The 21,027-nt window shown below is 43.4% G+C and overlaps 1 protein-coding gene across 1 annotated transcript; it reads right to left on the bottom strand.

Moving 5' to 3' along the window:
* Nucleotides 1-13,644: 13,644 nt before the first annotated feature.
* LSM5 (LSM5 homolog, U6 small nuclear RNA and mRNA degradation associated) lies at nt 13,645-19,608 on the bottom strand. Its single transcript, XM_077269306.1, has 5 exons — nt 19,384-19,608; nt 19,176-19,271; nt 16,332-16,359; nt 15,674-15,746; nt 13,645-13,870 (listed from the first exon to the last, which is right to left on the bottom strand). The coding sequence occupies exons 1-5, from the start codon at nt 19,427-19,429 to the stop codon at nt 13,838-13,840; spliced, it is 276 nt and encodes a 91-aa protein (XP_077125421.1). The 5' UTR covers nt 19,430-19,608; the 3' UTR covers nt 13,645-13,837.
* Nucleotides 19,609-21,027: the final 1,419 nt, after the last annotated feature.

The raw sequence follows: 21,027 nt of genomic DNA, 5'->3' as shown, positions 1-21,027 counted from the left end.
TCTACAGCTAGAGCATTAGTTAATCATGTCTTTTGTACTTGGGGGATCCCAAGAATGATCTCCTCTGATAGAGGAAGTCACTTTACAGGAAAAATCATGCAAGCCGTTTGTACTATTCTAGGGGTACAACAACAGTTCCATGTACCTTACCATCCACAGTCTGCTGGTATTGTGGAAAGGATGAATAGGACAATAAAATCCAGAATTGCCAAGATGCTATTGGACAAAGGCAATACTTGGGTTGATGCCGTACCTTTTGTATTGTTGAGTGTGAGAGGAACAACTTCTTCCACAACTCAGTTCACTCCTTTTGAACTAATGACAGGAAGAAAAATGCCATTGATTTTTCCACATGAACCATTTTTGTCTACATCTCAAAAAGATGCTGTTGCAAGGTCCAAATGGTTGCAATTGTTGCAGGAAAATTTGAAAACAATTCTTCCTCATGCTGCATCAAGAATGCAGAGAATGGAGCCACCATATGAGTCCAAATTCAAAAAAGGGGCTCAGGTGATGATCAAAACTTTCAGGAAGAATGGACCTTGGGAAAGTAACTGGGAAGGTCCCTTTGATATCATTGAAACCATGGGACAAGTTATGATTCTTGTGCAACGAGCATCAAACGTGGTTAAAAATACCCGCAGGCAACAAAGAGTGTGGGTACATGTTGATCAATGCAAATTGTATATTGCAAAATAATGATACTGCATTTCTTATAGGAAGAAATGGATTCCAATAAGAGCTGGAATACGGAACACCATGACCTTGATGGAAGGGATTCAACACCAATCCTTCGAGAAAAGACGACAGTTCCCAGGAAAAGTTACTATCTGATGGGAATCGCATTTCTGCTGCTATGTACTATTTCAACTGTGATCTACGCAGAAGACATCTTACATCGTGAAACAGACACTAGTGAAGTGAATGAACCTTTCAGAAGAACTCTACATTCGAGGAAACCAAGAGGATCAAGTTTACAAAACCTTAAAGATGAAGACATACCGGACAATTCAGTAGATATTACTGGAAACATCTGCATGGGTTATGGGGTGAAATGCTGTATTGAGCTACACTTCATACACGACACTGACATAATATTACATGCTACCACAGGACCTAAGGCTGGGTTTATACAGTTACAAGGAGATTCAATGTCAATCACATCTCATTAATATGGAAATGGGAATAGAACAATGGTTTGGGAAAAGAACTCCAACACAAGTTAGAAGTAAGAGGGGAGTGTTGGAAGGAATTTTGGGGGGATTAGGTACAGTAGGAAGTCTAATTAACACTATGGACATACATACACTTAAATCAGATTTGGAAAATATTGGGTATATCGGAGGTAAAGGAGTAAAGATTCAGAAAAGTTTGAATCAAGTTCTTGAGAAAATGGTTTTGACTACTGCTTCTGTATTGGGGTCTTCTGTCTCACATCTACAAGATGCTACTTTAGCATTAATAGAAAGTGAACAGGAATCTCAAGTGGCCAAAACATGTCTAGAAATTCAGATTGAATATTCCACCAATCTAAAAATGATTGCACAAGCATTACAAAGTGGAATTACTCCTTTAGGACTAATGAGAAATTTGCCTACAGAATATAGTTTTGCATTAAATCATACAGATTTGTGGGTAAATAAGTGGTTAGGATGTGACCAGGATATTTGTGTAGGAACATCACTGATTCCAGTGTCAGGAAGAGAAGAAACCCTGGTTCCTATAACTGTTCTGGGAATCCCTGTTAGTCACACACAATTGCTATATTATCAATTACAGTACACAGATTTTGCATTTGACGGAACAAACACTGAACAATTAGACATTTCTTCATGTTTAAATTTTGTTTCTAAGGTAATGTGTTTACCTGGACAGGATAAAGTCATTTATCATTCATGTTTCAATAATCATACCTCATGTCATGCTAGAGTTGAGAATGTACACACGATCCATGACTTGGTGACACCAGTAAGCGCTAATAAGATTTGTTTCCAAGTTATGACAGAGAAAGAAGTTGTTTCTGCATACTTTCCATCTTGTGTACATGCTGAAAATCTGACAATAGGTTTATATTGTATCGAGGGAAATGTGAAAACTCTCTCAAAGAAGGAAGGAAGTATTAATATTACATTAATAGGTTCAAGAAACCTAAAAATCCTTCCAATACAGTTCAATTTGTCCCAAATAAATAATTTTCCTTGGAATATGTGGACAAATGAGATAAAGAAAGACAAGGGTTTGTTAAATTTGTTAACAAAACAATTAAAAGAAGCTGAAATTGTATTCAGACATGAGCAAGGGAATTTAAATGATATTGAACATGAATGGACGAGTATGTCAGGCTCATCTTGGTGGAAAAATTTAGGAAAATCAGTAACTAGTTGGTCACAGTCTTCAACGAAGATGGCAGTAGGAAATGTATTATCTAATCCGATTGTTATTATATTTATTATAGTTTTGCTGTGTATAATATATCAAATAGTTATTATGTGTAAAATTAAGAACATTTATAAAAAGATAAAGACAGAAATGAAAAAGGAAGATGACATTTTAAGAGAAATGCTGAAAAGAAAAATATAATTCTCTAATTCTAAGTTTTCAAAACTCAGGTGACATTCGAGACAGATGTTAATACAAGGTTTTCAGAATAAAGAATGAACGTGATACGAATGGTGAGAGAAAGATTTTAGGGTTAATTATGATATTCTCAAATCATAATCAGGGGGGAATGTAAAATCCAATAATAATATATATAATCACTTACATATGGAAAGAACCAAGGGTATAGGGAAAGTGTATGATACAGTTTCTGAAGGTCTTGTCATTGATCATCTGTCCTCTGCATGTCAGAAGCTAGAGGTGTTTGTGAAGCCCAACCTATATTTGGATGTCTAGCGTTATTTCTAGCCGATAAACAAGTGTAACTAAGATAAGGAATATTCTGGAATCTACTTTTATGGTATAGACCATTGGCATGGAACTGGTTTACCTTATATGGATATTGTGTAGGAGAAAATAGAAACCCATGAAAGCCTATGGGACGGATTTGTATATAAACCGTCTCTTCTCAGCATGTGGGAGAGTCCTCATACCTTGAGCCTCTCTACACGGACGAACACATCATCATGACACAAGACCATATGTAAGATCAATGCTTGCTTTCATTTTCTTTTTAACCTAATACTTGAATTTGTGTGCAATGAATTTATAATTTACTTTTTCTTCATTTTTGTAATCACTCTTTTTGAATGGACATTAAATGAGTTCTGTTTTATCCAAACAATTCTATTTTTACTTTTCTTCCCAATCCTCACTAAGATACATTTTTTCTAACACACCCCAATACCCCTTTCACGAAAGGTACAGGAGGGCTTCCTGAAAAAATGTTGCATTGAATGCAAGGCCTGCCCTGCTACCAAGTCATATGCAGCCCAATAAGCGTTGGAACCCAGGTACTGGATGGCCAAAGGAAAAACCACTTCACATTCTTGAGTTGGTCCTGCCATACTGTTTTCTTATGTATTAACGGCAAGGCCTGCCCTGCTACCAAGTCATATGCACCCCAATAAGCCTTGGAACCCAGGTACTGGATGGCCACAGGAAAACCCACTTCCAATTATTCAGTTGGTCCTGCCATACTGTTTCCTTATGCATTGAATGCAAGGGCCGCCTTGACCCAAATGTACATGCACCCCAATCCCTCTTGGAAGAAACATGGAGGAGGTCCTCATAAAAAAACTGTCCCATTACAAAGGAGCGGGTCTCCTAGACTCGTAATGCCCATACACTAAGTGTATGGGCTGACAAACATGTTCCCATGGTGGAAACATTTAAAAAAAATATTTAATGGGGATCACAGACACCCTTGCCAAAAAACTGACTGTTTGTAGCAGCACGGAACACGTGAACCCTGGTGATCTAGTGGTGGAAAATGATGAGAGGTGAAGGAAGGCTTCATTAAAAACTAGGCCCAATTTAAAGGAGCGTGTTTTCTAGACTTGTAATGCCCATACAGTAAGTGCATGGACTGACAAACATTTCCCCATGGGAGAAACATTTGTAAAAAATATTTAATTGGGATCACAGACACCCTTGCCAAAAAATTGACTGTCTGTAGCAGCACAAAACACGTGAACCCTGGTGATCTAGTGGTGGAAAATGATGAGAGGTGGAGGAAGGCCTCATTAGAAACTAGGCCCAATGTAAAGGAGAGTGTCTCCTAGACTTCTAATGTCCATACACTAAGTGCATGGGCTGACAAACATTTCCCCATGGGGGTTATAGTTTTAAAAAATTACTTATGGGTAGTATCATAGTCACCCTTGCTGAAAAATTGAATGGCTGTAGCAGCATACAACATGTTCACCATGGTGATCTAGTGGTGGAGAATGAGGAAACATTGATGAAGGCCTCATTAAAAATTAGGCACAATACACAGTAGTGTGTGGTTTGTGTACAAAGTAAAAGATGAGGTGACGAGCAAGATCCCGGGCCCGTGGCCGAGCTTGTGTGCAGGAGCAGGCCCCACACAAACCACCTGGACTGGTACAGCAGCCCCAAGGACCCCAGCCAGCAGTCAGATCTCAGCAGCCAGCACCTGAGCCTTTGCTTGTCGGAAGAGGGCATCCGAGAGAGGTCCGCCGACAGCGGCAGCAGAGAGACCATCGCCCGAGGTTCTGCAGGTGTCAACTGGACTTGCAGAAGTATCTATCAGGGAACGGGGCGGCCGTATGCATGACTTCCATGACATCGAGGTGAACACCCGGCAGACTATCGAACACGTCTAAAAATCGAAAGTTGGCACCTCTGGAACCAAGATTGCTCTTGTGATTAACCACATCAAGCTGGTGTCCCGATCACAGTGGGCCCTGTACCAGTATCACGTTGACTTCAACCCCGCTATGGAGTCCAGGCGTTTGCGGTATGGCCTCCTGTACCAGCATGAAGAAACCATCGGGAAGGCACGGGCGTTTGATGGAACAATGTTGTTTTTACCAAAAAGAGTGAATAAGGTCACCGAGGTATTCAGCCAAACTCGAAATGGAGAGAATGTGCGGATAACAATCACCCTGACCAACGAGCTTCCACCGACCTCGCCTACCTGCTTCCATTTCTATAGCATCATTTTCCAAAGAATCCTGAAGATAATGGATATGAAGCAGATAGGATGCAACTATTACAACCTGAGCGACGCCACAGAAGTCAGAGCCCACCAACTCGCCATCTGCCCGGGGTTTTCCACCTCCATCCTCCAGTACGAGTCCAGCATCATGTTGAGCATTAATGTCAGCCATAAAGTCCTCAGGAACGAGACTGTGCACGACATCATGAGCAGCCTCTACTCCTTGTGTGGCCCTCAGAGGTTCCAGGATGCCTGCTGCAAGGAGCTGATCGGACAGATCGTCCTCACAAGTCCAACACTAAAACCTACCGTATAGATGAGATTGCCTGGAACATGACTACAGCGTCCACCATCAAGAAGGCAGACGGAAGCAAGATCAGCTTTGTGGACTACTATAAGAACCAATACAACTAACAAGTGAAAGACATGATCCAGTCGCTAATCGTGAACATCCCCCGGAGGCCCAAGCCGGGAGTCACACACGGAGCCATCGTACTGGTGCCAGAGTTCTGTAACCTAACAAGTCTGACCGACAGAATGAGAAACGACTTTAACGTCATGAAAGACCTTTCCGTTCACACCCGCTTACCACGAGAACAGAGGGAGCGGCAAGTTAGGAAGTTCATGAACTACATACACAAGAATGAGAGCGTTCAGAAAGAGCTACTTGACTGGGGGCTGAATTTCGATACCGAACTGCTACAGTTCGAAGGGAGAATCGCACCTCTGGAAATAAATCATGCAAAAAGACAAATCTACTGAATATAATCCACAGTGTGCTAATTGGTTGTGAGAGCAGAGGGGTCCCGTCCTGATCAGCCCCCGAGATAAAAATAATTGGCTGCTCTTTTACACCCGGAGAAATTAGGATGAGGCGAACGCTCTTCTGCAGAACCTGTTCAAGATCACACAGCAAATACGCATAAAGATGAACCAGGTGGTGTTGGTTGAAGTTGAGGACTTTTTTGGGGGGTTTTGGTGAATTTAAAAAAAAAAGAGTAGAGCAAAGCTAGCAGACAGAACTATGCAACTTATGCCACCGAAGCTACGATTTTTCCTTTTTCCACCACAGACACACCTGGCCTCAACGTGACATAACAGACTGTATAAATGTTTTTTTCTGATTTAAAAAAAGAAAAAAATGAGTTGAACAAGGCTAGCAGATAGAACTATGCAACTTATGCCTGCGAAGCAACGATTTTTCAACCACAGATACACCAGGCCTCAGCGTGACATAATAGACTGTGTAAATTTTCTTTAATTTTTTTTGTAAAACAATAAATACTGAGTACACTAAGGCTAGCATACAGAAAAATGCAACGTATGCCTGCAAACAGTAGAATTTTACTCCACAGAGTGACGGAGATAACAGACTGTATAATTTTTTTACTTTTTTGTTTTAAAACAATAAATACTGAGTAGACCAAAGGTAGCAGACAGAAGAATGCAACGTATGCCTGCAAAGCACTGATTTTGACACCACTGATACACCAGGCATCAGCCAGAGATAACAGACTGATCAAAATGTGGCTTTTTTTTTTTTGGCACACCAAAATTTTGACAAAAAGTTGGCTATGACCTGGCTGTAGTCTGTAGCATGGCCAAGCAAATAAATGTTGAAAAAAGGGGGCTATGGATTGTTTTATAAAAAAAGAGCAGGTATAATCTTTAAAAAAAAAAAATTGCCACGGATAACTGCAGCTAGGTATATATATAAAATCTGCAGCAGCAGACAGTAATGGAGCCTTTTGATGTATGCAGGGAGATCTATACACTCACATACAATGCCTGCAAGCCTTGCAGTTATGTGGATATGTGCACATAGACTCCCCTGCCCAACTAGCACAATTAAAAACTAGGCCCAATGTAAAGGAGTGTGTCTCCTAGACTTGTAATGCCCAAACACGCAGTGTATGGGCTGATAAACATTTCCCCATGGGGCGTACCTTTTTTAAAAATCTTTTATGGACATCATAGACAAGCTTGGCAAAAATTGGACTGCCTGTAGCAGCACAGAACACATTAAGCCTGGTCATCTAGTGGTGGAGAATGAGGAGACATAAAGCTAAATCGTTCTGGAATAAAAAAAGGATGTCAATCCACCGATGAACGTAAATAACAAAAGAGAGGGGCGAACTCAAGTTCATATATATGATGTCAGATTGTGCCCAATGAGATATGTTTGTCCCTAGCAACAGCTCAGAGACAGGGATATAAAAAAAATATAATAGTATTTCAATATTTTCATATTGTGGAGGTATACACTGGATTATAAAAGGACGGTGCAGAGATATTAAAACTGTAATACATAAGAATAAATGGGAAAATATATGTACATCTCATTTTGATGACAGTCCCCCCTGGGGGAGTTTATTTTGGTTTCTAATTAGTAAAGGGCATCAGAAAAACGCCCTTGCACAAAAATTGAGTGACTTTTGCATCACGGAATATGTTCGCCCTGGTGTTGTATTGGTTGTGGATGATGAGGATGAGGATAAGGAGGAGGATAACAACAGACAAAATCAGGAAGCGGATAGCCATGTGTGGTTGGGGAGAGGTGCATGACAATACACCTCCACAAAAAAGACAATGTATTAGAGGTTATGTTTCGCTGTTTTCACTTGGTGGTGTACAGAAATCTTGCCCAATCCAGCCCTTGTTCATTTTTATAAGAGTCAGCCTGTCAGCATTTTCAGTTGACAGGCGGATGCGCTTATCTATTATAATTCCACCAGCGGCACTAAAAACCCGCTCTAACAGAACGCTAGCAGCAGGGCAGGCCAGGACCTCCAAGGCGTAGAGAGCTAGTTCATGCCACGTGCCCAGCTTGGATACCCAATAATTAAAAGGCACAGAGGAATCACGGAGGACGTTTATACGATCTGCAAGGTACTCCCTCAGCATCTTCCAAAACATTGCACTTCTTGTGACAGCACCCCTTGCCTCTGTGCCGGCACGATGGGAGGATCTGAGAAAACTGTCCCAGAAATTTGCCATTGTTCCCCTGCCTGAGCTGCATTGTACTTCTCTCTCTCTCGCTTGGATTCCTTGGTTGTACAACAAACTCTGACATCTGCTGCCAGCGTTCTCACATGGGAATTTTTTAAGTAATTCCGCTACAAGGGCCCTCTGGTACTGCAACATTTTAGCGCACTTTTCTGCCTCTGGCAGAAGAGATTGAAAGTTCTACTTGTAGTGTGGGTCTAGAAGTGTCACCAACCAGTAATGAGTGTCACCAAAAAATTTTATAATGCGAGGGTCACGTGAAACGCAGCGCAACATAAAGTCATCCATGCTTGCCAGACTGATAACATTTAAGGCTTCCATGTCCTCACCAAAAGGACGACTGACCATGCTGCCCTCCTTATCCTCCCTGTCCTCAGGCCATGCCCACTGAACAGACGGTATGACAGCTGTGCTTGTAGTACCATCTATAGCGCATGAAAGTAGCTTCTGTTCTTCCTCCTCCTCCTCATTGCCTATCAATCCATGTTGGAAAGACATGAGGCTGGGCTGAGTCTAATCCACCTGTATGGTACCTTGTTCCATGTCCTTGTGCTCTGCCTGCAATGCATCCTCTTTAATTGTGAGCAGAGGTTTTCAGAATGCTAATTATGGCGTCATCACCACTCACCATCTTGGTGCAGTCATCAAAGTTTTGTAGGATGGTACATATGTCTGACATCCATGTCCACTCCTGAGGTCTTATGTGTGGAGTCTGAACTGAATATCGACGGCCTTGTTGATCTTGGCAGTCAACAACTGCCCTCTTCTGCTTACAAATCCTTTCCAACATATGCAGCGTAGAGTTCCAACTCGTGAGGACATCACACACCAGTCAGTAAGCCAGAAGCTGCAAACGCTGCTGAAGCCCAGCAAGGACGGCTGAAGATGTAGCTGACTTTCTAAAATGGACAGACGGCGTACTTTCACTAGCAGATCCGGCAGCTCCGGGTAGCTTTTCAGAAAACGTTAAACTACGAGGTTAAGCACATGGGCCTGGCAAGGTACATGTGTGAGCTCACCTTGCCTCAGAGCCACCACCAGGTTCCGGCCATTGTCACACACGACCATGCCTGGCTGTAGGTTCAGCGGTGTCATCCAAATATCTGACAGCTCTTTCAGCAATGTCCAGAACTCTTCTGCATTATGCGGTTTGTCACCTATGTAGATTAGCTTCAGCACAGCCTGCTGCCGCTTGGCTGAGGCAGTGCTACAGTGCTTCCAGATTCTGACTGATGTGTTGATTTCAGAGATGGAGGCTGAAGAGGGGGAGGAGGTGGTGCAGGAGCTGTAGACTGTGGGGGCAACCCTGATTGACGTAGGGCCCGCAATTCTCGGAGTGGGGAGGATGTGTTCCATTCCAAGGTCTGACTGGGTCCCGGCTTCCACTATGTTAACCCAGTGTGCCGTCAGTGAGATGTACTGTCCCTGCCCACAAGCACTTGTCCACGTATCTGTGGTTAGGTGGACTTTTGCAGTAACAGCATTGTTGAGGGACACATGCTGGTGTAATGCCGGTACGGCACACCGGGAGAAATAGTGGCGACTGGGGACCGATTACCTTGGGACGGCCGCTGCCATCAGGTTGCGGAAAGCTTCCGTCTCAACTTGACTAAAAGGCAACATTTCGAGCGCAAGCATAAGAGGAATGTTAGAATTTAGTACTGTGGCCTGTGGGGCGTTGGCTGGGTATTTCCGTTTGCGTTCCAATGACTGGGGTATAGACAACTGAAGGCTGTGCTTGGACAAGGACGTGCTTGATGATGGTGATGCTTGACTGTGGGCAACAACAGGTGCAGGGCTAGAGGCATCTTCACATGCACTCTGGACTGGGGATTGGCTTCTACGCAAAACAGTGGAGAAGCAGTGGTGTCACCTGTAGTGTTACTGGAGCTTGGGGTTCCATCCACAAAGTTGGGTGCTTTGCTGCCATGTGCCTGATCATGCTGGTGGTGGTCAGGCTAGTAGTTTAGCTACCCCTGCTGATGCGGGCATGTCAGGTGCTGCAAATGGCCTGTTTGGGGTTATCGGCAGAGTCTTTAAAAAATAACCAGACTCGGGAAGATCTAACAGTTGGAATGGCAACTTCCCTCAAGTTGATGTTACGGGGAATGGATGCGTGCCTTCTGTCTGTGGCCACCACACTGATTCTTCCTGCCTGTTGGGTGATATGCCTCGTTCCCCATGTGTGCTGCTGTCCTTGCTCTGCATGTCCTCCTGCCAGGTTGGGCTAGTCACTATGTCATCCACCACCTCGTCTTCCACATCCGCACCCTGCTCCTCCTCCTGACTTTCCTTAAATTGTTTCCCATCATCGTCCACCTCTTGTGACTTTCCCACCATCACCTTTGATTGACCGTGGCTGGTCAAAGCTTTGGGCATCGCAACATGCAATCTCATCTGGCCCCACTCCAAGATGACCATCTGAGAGTCCAGTATCTTTAAAGGGAAAACTTCGGAGTGTCCATGTGTGGGATCAGTTGTCTCAGGTCACTCGGCATAGTGGGAGGAAGGAGGATCAGGGTGTGGACTACCCGGTCCACACTCATGGCTACTCAGACTTGACTGTGTGGAAGACATGGTGGTGGTGGCTAAGTGACTGGAAGCATTATCCGCTATCCATCCAAAAACCGTTTCACACTGCCCTGGCTTCAATAGTGGTGCGCTGTGGTCCCCTAGAAACTGGGACAGGAAGGTCGAGCGAGAAGATGTGGGTCTTTGTTGTGGCCCACTTTCAGCTTGGCCATGGCCTCGTCCTCTGCATGCACCATCACGTCCACTTTCCTGTCCGCTGCCTTGCCCATTTTAAATGGACTACTGAACTATTTCAAAAGCTCAAGACAAATGTATTTATTTGGCGCAAAATTATATGTGATCAGTATGCCTGCGAAGCTACGATTTTTCCACCACAGTTACACCAGCCGTCAGTTTGAGATAACAGACTGATCTAAATGTGGCCCTAATTTTTTTGGGAACAACTAAATTGTGTCAACAAGTTGGCTATGGCACAAAAAAAACAAACAAAACGATTTTTTGGAACACTCCCATCTGATGCCTGGGACAAAATAAACAAAAATCTTAGATTTGCACACTCTTCGATTACAATAACCTGGCTGTAGTCTGCAGGGTGACCAAGCAAATAAATGTAGAAATAAGGGGGCTATGGATTGCTTTAAAATAAAAGGAGCAGGTATAAGGTGAAAAAAAAAAAAAATTGCCAAAGAAAACTGCAGCTATTAACCCATTCCCGACCTCCGCCGTACTATTACAGCAGAGGTCGGGTCCCCTGCTTTGATGTGGGCTCCGGCGGTGAGCCCGCATCAAAGCCGGGACATGTCAGCTGTTTTGAACAGCTGACATGTGCCCGCAATAGCGGCGGGTGAAATTGCGATTCACCCACCGCTATTAACCAGTTAAATGCCGCTGACAAATGCTGACAGCAGCATTTAACCGGCGCTTCCAGCCGGAAATGCTCGCATCGCAGACACATGATCGGGAGTCAGCGATGCGTCGGCATAGTAACCAGAGGTCTCCTTGAGACCTCTATGGTTACTGATGCCGGATTGCTATGAGCGCCACTCTGTGGTCGGCGCTCATAGCAAGCCTGCAATTCAGCTACATAGGAGCGATCTGATGATCGCTGCCATGTAGCAGAGCCGACCAGGCTGTGCCAGCTTCTAGCCTCCCATGGAGGCTATTGAAGCACGGCAAAAGTATTAAAAAAAAAAAAAAAAGTGTAAAAAAAAATATGAATAACAAAACTAAAAAAAAAAAATTAAAAAAGTTTAAATCCCCCTTAAAAAATAAAAAAAATCAATGACCTGGAGAATCATAATGGCAGGTCAGTTTTAGCATTTAGTAAACCTAGCAAAAAAGCCAAACAAAAAACAAGTGTGGGATTGCACATTTTTTGCAATTTCACCACACTTGGAATTTTTTTCTCGTTTTCTAGTACACTACATGCTAAAACCAATGATCTCGTTCAAAAGTGCAACTTGTCCCGCAAAAAACAAGCCCTCACATCGCCATATTGACGGAAAAATAAAAAAGTTATGACTCTGGGAAGGAGGGGGAACGAAAAACGAGAACGCAAAAGGGCAAGGTCTTGAAGGGGTTAAATAAGCAGCAGCAGACAGAAATGGAGCTTTTGGAGGTATGCAGTGAGATCCATGTACTCGCATACAGTGCCTGCAGGCCTTGCACTGATGTGGATAGCGCACAGACTCCCCTGATTACTAAGCGTTGCAATCTCAGGACCCCCGAATTAGCCCTAAAAAGGACGGTTGGTTTCTCAGGAGTTGTGGACTGAACAGTTGCAGACCTACACCAACTATTAAAAGCACAATTCTGACCCTATCTCAGCAGCAGCTCTCGATACACTCGCTAAGTCCAGAGCAGAATGCGGTGAGCAGGGCGGCGCCAGGTCCCTTATAGACCTGATGACGCTGTGCGGCCAGCCAATCACTGTAATACCATAACAAAGATGGCTGCGGCATTACAGTGCATGACTGACAATCCTTGCATTATCATTGGTTCTCTAAAGAGCACCAGATTTGCAGGGCGGAGACCAGAGCTTCCACCGAATAATCCCGGAAATACTCGGTGCTCGCCGAGTAAACAGAGCATTTTGACACTCGGGTGAGTACAGAGTGGTGGCGAGCACGTTCGCGCATCACTAATAACCAATCTGATTCTAAATCTCATTTCACGTAACAAAAACAAACCACAATCTAGTTTTTTTGGCCCAACCTTGTCTTCTGGATTGCTCCAAAAAGATTATTAGAGATGAGTAAAAAGATTTGTGATTCACAGTTGCAACAATTGGACCAGTTCTTTGTTGCAGCAGGACTTCACTTCTGTGACCAACATCCTCAGCATGGCATTGCTTGCCCACTTTTACTGCTCCCTAGGCCCACGACATCATGAGGCACTTGTGTTGGTTCCTAGGCCCTGTTACGGCATCACGTCTCAGTGCCTGGAAAGGAAAGCAGCAGACGCACGCAGGAGATGATGCCATGCACAGACATGAATTCCGCCTGCAATCAAGGACTGGATCACAGTTCGGAACTGGACATCACAAAACCTTTGTTGGTCATCACTATTAAATGTGAAGGGGGCAAAGCAAAAGAGTAGACAGACATTACAGCAGGGGATCACAGCTGCTGGTTTCTATAAGGAAAATCATTTTCCGGTATGTTTAAAAACCCATTTTACCCTCACAAAAAGAATCAGCTGTGATCCTCTGCTGTAATATCTGTATACACTGTTTCCTCCCCCTGCCCAGGAGATGTGATATGATCAGACCATGTCCCTGTACGGTCAGACACAGCCATTACACAGTACACAGCGGGGCACATTTATAAGATTATCTCAGCACATGGACATTTTATTTGAATATCCAATTGTGGAATTTATTATACCAATATCTAATAATTAAAATGTATTTTCTTTCTGGGACAACCCCTTTCATCATGCAAAATATTTCTGCAGTCAACCATTCCATTACAAGAAAAAATATATATATTTCATAACAAAACATAAATCTTTTATTTTAGAAGCACAAAGATGAATACAAGCATTGTATCAAAATAAAGAATACATATAATCCTCATCATGAAGATATGGAAAACAATTCTCCACTTCACCCTTGAAGAGGCCTAACAAAAAAAATATAAATAAAGCTGCAGTAACTTGTTCTGCTTCACAATCCATTTATACCTCAGGGCCTTCTCCTCCAGGTACAAGCTGAAGAGGAAATACAGACGTTAGTAAGAAGACCATATACAATGCAAACAGATGCATCTATTCATGTACTGTGCGGAAGTTATTACTTTTTCTATAAATTATATGGAAATTATTCAAGTAAAATAACTGCCATACAGAGCATCAAATGACAGAGCATTATTTGTAGCTTCTGGTCACTTCATTTACTGCAAGCAAGTGCCAAATTTATTAAGTGATTCTTTTATTTTTAAAGGTTGGGCAGCGTTTGCCATCAGGTGAAAACCTGTATTTATCACAGTTACTGTAGGTATCATTCAATTATCTGACATTTGCTTTATAGGGAACCTGTCACTTTGGTAAATGCCATTTACCTGCAGATATAGAGATAATCTGTAGATAAGTAGTACTGCATTGCTCTCTGGCTGCCTTAATAAAAAAAGCGGCTACTGGGAGAAAACTAACTTATTTCTTCCCAGGTGCTGCCCAATTTCAGTCTTGAGGGAGTGAGTGCAGCCATCGCTCACTATACTGTAAGCCGGCCACCAGACTGACATCTCGCTCTGCAGCACATCTGTGCACAGCGAGTTATCAAGTAAAGTCCTGGGGTGTGCTACTTTCACTTTACAGCATTTTACATCAGGATTAGGCTGCCGTCACACTAGCAGTATATAGTCAGTATTTTACATCAGTATTTGTAAGCCAAAACCAGGAGTGGGTGATAAATGCAGAACTGGTGCATATGTTTCTATTATACTTTCCTCTAATTGTTCCACTCCTGGTTTTGGCTTACAAATACTGATGTAAAATACTGACCAAATACTGCTAGTGTGACAGCAGCCTTAAGGCCGAGTCACACATAACGATATCGTTGCAACGTCACGCTTTTGGTGACGTAGCAACGATCCCGCTAATGATCTCGTTATGTGTGACAGCAACCAATGATCAGGCCCCTGCTGGGAGATCGTTGGTCGATGGGAATGATCAGGACCATTTTTTGGTCGCTGATCACCCGCTGTCATCGCTGGATCGGCGTGTGTGACGCCGATCCAGCGATGTGTTCACTTGTAACCAGGGTAAATATCGGGTTACTAAGCACAGGGCCGCGCTAAGTAACCCAATATTTACCCTGGTTACTATTGTAAAAGTTAAAAAAAAAAACAAAAAAAACAGTACATACTCACATTCTGATGTCTGTCACGTCCCCCGGCGTCCACAGGGTTAAAACTGCTTTTGGCAAGAGCGCTGCTAATATGCACGCGCTGCTAATATGCACGCGCTGCTAATATGCACGCGCTGCTGTGCTCTGCTTTACGGCCGGCGCTGACACATTCAGTGCAGGGAAGCTCTCGGCAGCAGCGCAAGCATATTAGCAGCGCTCTTGCCAAAAGCAGTTTTAACCCTGTGGACGCCGGGGGACGTGACAGACATCAGAATGTGAGTATGTAGTGTTTTTTTTTTTTTTTACTTTTACAATGGTAACCAGGGTAAATATCGGGTTACTAAGCGAGGCCCTGCACTTAGTAACCCGATGTTTACCCTGGTTACCCGGGTGCTGCAGGGGGACTTCGGCATCGTTGAAGACAGTTTCAACGATGCCGAAGTCGTTCCCCTGATCGTTGGTCGCTGGAGAGCTGTCTGTGTGACAGCTCCCCAGCGACCACACAACGACTTACCAACGATCACGGCCAGGTCGTATCGCTGGTCGTGATCGTTGGTAAGTCGTTTAGTGTAACGGTACCTTTAGTCTGTAAAAAAACAGGAATTAACACAGACATGGAAGAGGTACAATACAATAAAAAAACAATAATGATTTCGGTCACCTACCATTGTTATATTGTTTCCATTTAGCAGAATTTGATCTAGCTTTGTAATCCGTCGTCCTTCAGGTGTGATCTCACTAAAGCAGAAGAGAAATACACACATTATTAAGTCAACAAGTCTCATTTCTAGGTGAGCTCAACCCTATCTAGAAAATCTCATTAGAATCCAGAAAGAAAACTGAACATGTGGGGGACGTCCACAAGGGCCAGATAGGCTAGGCTTGACTCTCTTTACATTGTGGACACTGCTGTGGAAATAATGTAGATGTATCATATATTTCATTGCAAAGGCTGTGGATGCCTATATACATAAAGGGACCAGCAGGCGTGGGCCATAAAAGGCCTTTCTATGTTTAGACAGAAGAATTTGTAAGTTAAAGGGGTTGTCCACGGCTTGAACATCACCTTCTAAAATGCAGTATTACACCATGTAAAAAAAAACAAAAAAACACACCAATAAAATTAATCCCCAGCACCATCATCTTTGCACTGAGTATCTGTTTTTCTTGGTTTAAATTTTACATGTGGGAACACTGAATTTACGAAGAAGATGTCCAAGTAGTCAACAACCTTTTCAACTTCCATCTACGCTAACAATAATATCCTGATAAACAATGGCCAGTGAAAAAAAAAAAAAAAAGATACATTTTTATTATACTTACAATTCTGTGACATCTTCTAGGACCATATCTGAATAGTACAGTTAAGGAAACATGGTAACAAAGGCAAAAAGACCAACTGTGGAAGCATTTACTACTATTAATATGCACTTATTAGTAATAAGTCAATAGACAGCGACTCAGATCTTCTTGCGGTCATTTTTTATATTTTTAAATCCAGATAGCTGCCGTTTAAGTTGTGAGGATCCACTGGTAACGGATCGGACGGATCAATGACCAATAAATACAAGCCCAGACACATCACCTATGTTACTAAAAGCAAAAGAGAAAGTCCAGAGAAGGTTTCTGAGAGTTTAGGACTCCTTCACAGACAGGATATCTGCAGGGTTAGTAGACGCTTGTATAATAACAATACATTTGCTTGCTTTTACTTTGTAGCATTTAAAACATTGGTTTTATTCCTTGAGGGGTCATTTTTATGTTTTTCTTTTTTGCCAAAGTAAAATTGAAATTAAAGGCAAAGAGGGAAAAAAATCCTCCAAAATATTCAAGAATTAACACTGAAAAAAATGCTGTGTTCATTCTTGAATGATTTTTATTACTCTTTTTGCGGCTTTGCTTTTAATTTTAGTGTTAGGACTTGCAAGTGTGCGGACCCTTGACATCGGTGGTGAGCTTGCATATCTTCGCCAAAATATCAACCGATACCTCATATGTTATGTATATTTTTTTCACGTCATTTTTCAGGGTGCAGCCAAGACTAGCATATTTGACCTTGTAAACTTTCCCCTATGGCTTCCATGCTTTCCATAATGCTCTCTTCCCCAGATAAATTATGTACACTCACCCGCCCATCTATGTGATGTAAAAGGAAATGGATACCTCTCTATCCTGGCCAGCATTAACATTTCCACTTATTGGTGTTACACTAGCTCTTCTGTGTTACCTGATCACACAGGCTATCCTCGGTATCCATGTGCATCAATGGGCCCTGGCATCACTGGCATAGCATACACAATACATAGCAGACTGCTAATGTCAAACCGCTATGTATCAAATCAGTGGGAGTGTAACACTCGGCATCACCAACGATTGGCTGCCAGCAGATTTACACATAAGCTGTGTATAGAGTGGGAAACCACCGCGCCATCACACAATTTGCGTCCGCTCTGGACAGGGTGGATTGATTTAAATCACGCCGATTTAAATCATGATTTAAATCACGATTTAAATCAAAAGATTTTTTTCTATTTAAATCGGATCGATTTAAATCATGATTTTAATCATGATTTAAATCACTGATTTAAATCAAAAGGTTTTTTTTAATATAAATCACGATTAAAATGAGAAGTGAGAGCAGTGCGCATGTGCGCCCATAGTTACACGGACGAAACTAGGGGCAACGATCTAACGCCAGGGTGAGGGGGGGACCCCAAAGTAAGTAAAAATCTTTTTTGTTTTACTATATGGCAATAGGTAGGTGTTTAAAAGCAGCATGTCTTAATTGTATAAACTATTAATAGCCTCCACATTTTGTTCATACTGCCCCTTTAATTCCACACTTCTAGCTTGGTTTCACTTTTGGTTTAGTTTCTTTTTCCATTCAGTTGACATGCCCAAACTTGTTGGATAGTCAGCATCCTACAGAAACCTCTGGAAGAGCATGGCATTGTGAATGTTACACATATACAGCCTTTATTCTACTGAGTTAAACAACTCAGCTTTATCTCATGATGGAAGAACCTTTGGATGGTAAAATATTTTCCTCAAAAAGCAGTTTATTGAAAAAAATCCGATTTAAATCAAAAAAATCCGATTTAAATCAAAAAAATCCGATTTTTTTGATTTTTTTTAAAAAAACATTGATTTTTATCCACCCTGGCTCTGGATGACGACAGATCAGTATCTGCTCTTTCATTCGTTTAAATAGGAGCTGATCTGCAGAACTTGGAAGCATTCTCTAAACATTGTAATGGTGCGGTGCTGTTCCACTCCTTACATTGTTTGCATCTGATACTTTAGACCTACCCGGAGTACTAGTGGACAATCCCCCTAAAAGGAGCTGTCCGGTCTTAAGCTACAAGTCTGCAGTGACTAACTTGTGAATCCTCACATCACGTTCACTGCCCGCCGTGAGGCTTTTCAGGTGTTGGACACAGGACCAGCGGTCATATAACTGCAAGTATGTGATTTGCACACACTCAGCCACATTCTGACAAGATGGGTGCAGCCTTGTTCAATGCAAGTGTATTGTGCGAGGCTGGAAACAGCCTCGTCGGAATGTGGCCGTGACTATGCTAATGGCATACTTAGTGACATGATCGCCGCTCCTGACACCGGAGAATCCTCACAGCGAGCGCAATGTGAGGAGTCACAAGTCTGCAGTCACAGAGGGATTTCACACTTGTTTTAAAGAATTGGCAAACTTTCAGGCTGGGTTCACAATTCCATATCTGTGCTATAAAATAGTAAAAGAAAAACTTTAATAAGTGCCGGATCCATCACATGACAAAACCTAAGGGTTTAACACTCGCTCCTAGATAACCAGGTGCTATACCCCAGCTGACAGCCGCCCGGCCTGTGTGCAGCAGCTAAGGTTTTTATAATATTGCTTAAAAATCACTAGTCTCTGCAGCACATGGCTGGGCGGTGATCACTGGCAGCCTGCGGCACAGAACGATCATGTTAGCGGCTGTTCTGCGCATATGGAGAGTGCGGTGAGTGGCGCTGCATGGAACCCATCATAGCAGTGAGATGGCACACAAGTCACACCCTGGGACAAACCCACTAGACGGCCAGCACTGTAATGTGGCCCTACACACAGAGGGGGCGCCACCCCAGTCACTGACCCCAAGATCACACATGACAGCAGGTAACAGAGGATACTGACAAAGTCATCGAAGCCCAGCAGCGTGCCCACAATCTCCTTGTCGCTCTTCATCACGATGTGTATACGGGATCCTATACACTTATCCACCAGCTCTATGGAAACACAAAGGGAAGGTTGGAAATCGGTGCATAGTCTACTAAACAACTACAAGTCCCAGCACAGCGCAACGGACAGCTTCAGTCTACAACCATGGCGCTTACGTACCGAGCGGCAGTAGCTGTGACGGGTTGGTGGTGACGTTAGCCGCCATTTTCACAGACGCTCGTATATGATCACCCAGATTCTTTTCGTAATTGTCCGCCTCCAAGCAGTACGGGCAATCAACCACCGAGATTATAATCTGCGCAGGCGCAGTGACGAATGCTCAGGCCTGACTAATCAATCGCATCCAGCATCACAATATGACGCATTCAGTGGGCGGAGCTTTACTCGGGCACGTCACGCCGTAGGTGATAAATAGAAAGGACGCGTCGTCGTACTGCCATTATTTATTTTTGACCGCTAGGCGGCGGTTTGTGAAGTGGACGCTGGAGAACTTCAGTAGACATTTATTACACTTTATGAGGCGTCTGCTACAGGGTCACGTTACTGTGGACCTGCGCCCGAAAATCATAACATTTAGAACAAGTGCTGTGTGAAAACAAAACATGCTGTACTCGATACCACAACCTGAGGGAGGGCGGCTGCTGAGGCTGCTCGCCTCTCCGAGCTTTAGCTGTGCACAATTTATAGCTATCGCACTACAAAATGGCCGCCCGTGCAGTACAGCGGTGGAAGGGCCGATGGCGTGCAGCTTCCAGTTACTGCTCACAGCTGCACATCAGAAACCGCAAACACGTGGCCAGTGGAGGAACCATATATGGGCCAAGCCTTGATGAGATATGTTCTGACACAAATTGTCAAATACTGATTAAATAATTGATTTTTTTAAAGACTTTCTCAACATTGGGCGTTCCAATTAGCCTTACTTTGAAATGTGTTATCGCAAATGGACATTGTTGGTACGGCTTGGCGATTATACAAGCACAGGAGCAACTGAGTGACAACCAAGCTCCTGCTTCCATAGCCAATGCCCAAACCCATCTGGCTGTGTAACTCTGCTTAAAAATGGGATTGCACTCTGACTAGTGTTGTTCTATCATTGTGTGTTCATCTGCGTTTTTTATTTCAGCTGAGATCGGATCACGATCGGACTGGAAAAAAGTTTCAGCATGCTGTGATTGTAATTGGAAATCGGATCGCATCCCACAATAGAAGTCAATGGGTGCAAGAAAAAAATCGCACAGCGCTCGCACCATGCAAGTGTCCAGTTTTTACACACCGATCACATTAAAGGGAATCTGTCACCTCATTTTGTTGCTATAAACTGAGGCCACTGCCATTAGGGGCTTAGGCTGCTTTCACACTAGCGTCGGTACGGGCCCATCGCAGTGCGTCGGGCCGACGTACCGACGCATGCTGTGAAAGAAATGCCCGACGTGGACAGCGGAAGCAGTCTTACGACGCTTCCGCTGCCCCATTGCAAGGTCCGGGTAGGAGGGGGCGGAGTTTCGGCCATGCATGCACAGTCAAAAATGGCGGACATGACGCGCAAAAAAAGTTACATGTAACTTTTTTGTGCCGACGGTCCGCCAAAACACGACACAACCGTCGCACGACGGTTGCGACGTGTGGCAATATGTCGCAATGCGTCGGTAATGTTAAGTCTATGGGGAAAAAACGCATCCTGCATACAACTTTGCAGGATGCATTTTTTTCTCCTGAACGACGCATTGCGATGTATTGCAAACAACACTAGTGTGAAAGTAGCTTTAACTACAGCATTCTGTAATGCTGTAGATAAGCCCC

The sequence above is a fragment of the Ranitomeya variabilis genome, chromosome 6 (assembly GCF_051348905.1).
Source record: "Ranitomeya variabilis isolate aRanVar5 chromosome 6, aRanVar5.hap1, whole genome shotgun sequence".
Classification (NCBI taxonomy): domain Eukaryota; kingdom Metazoa; phylum Chordata; class Amphibia; order Anura; family Dendrobatidae; genus Ranitomeya; species Ranitomeya variabilis.
This window is presented reverse-complemented; position numbering and strand designations above follow the sequence as displayed.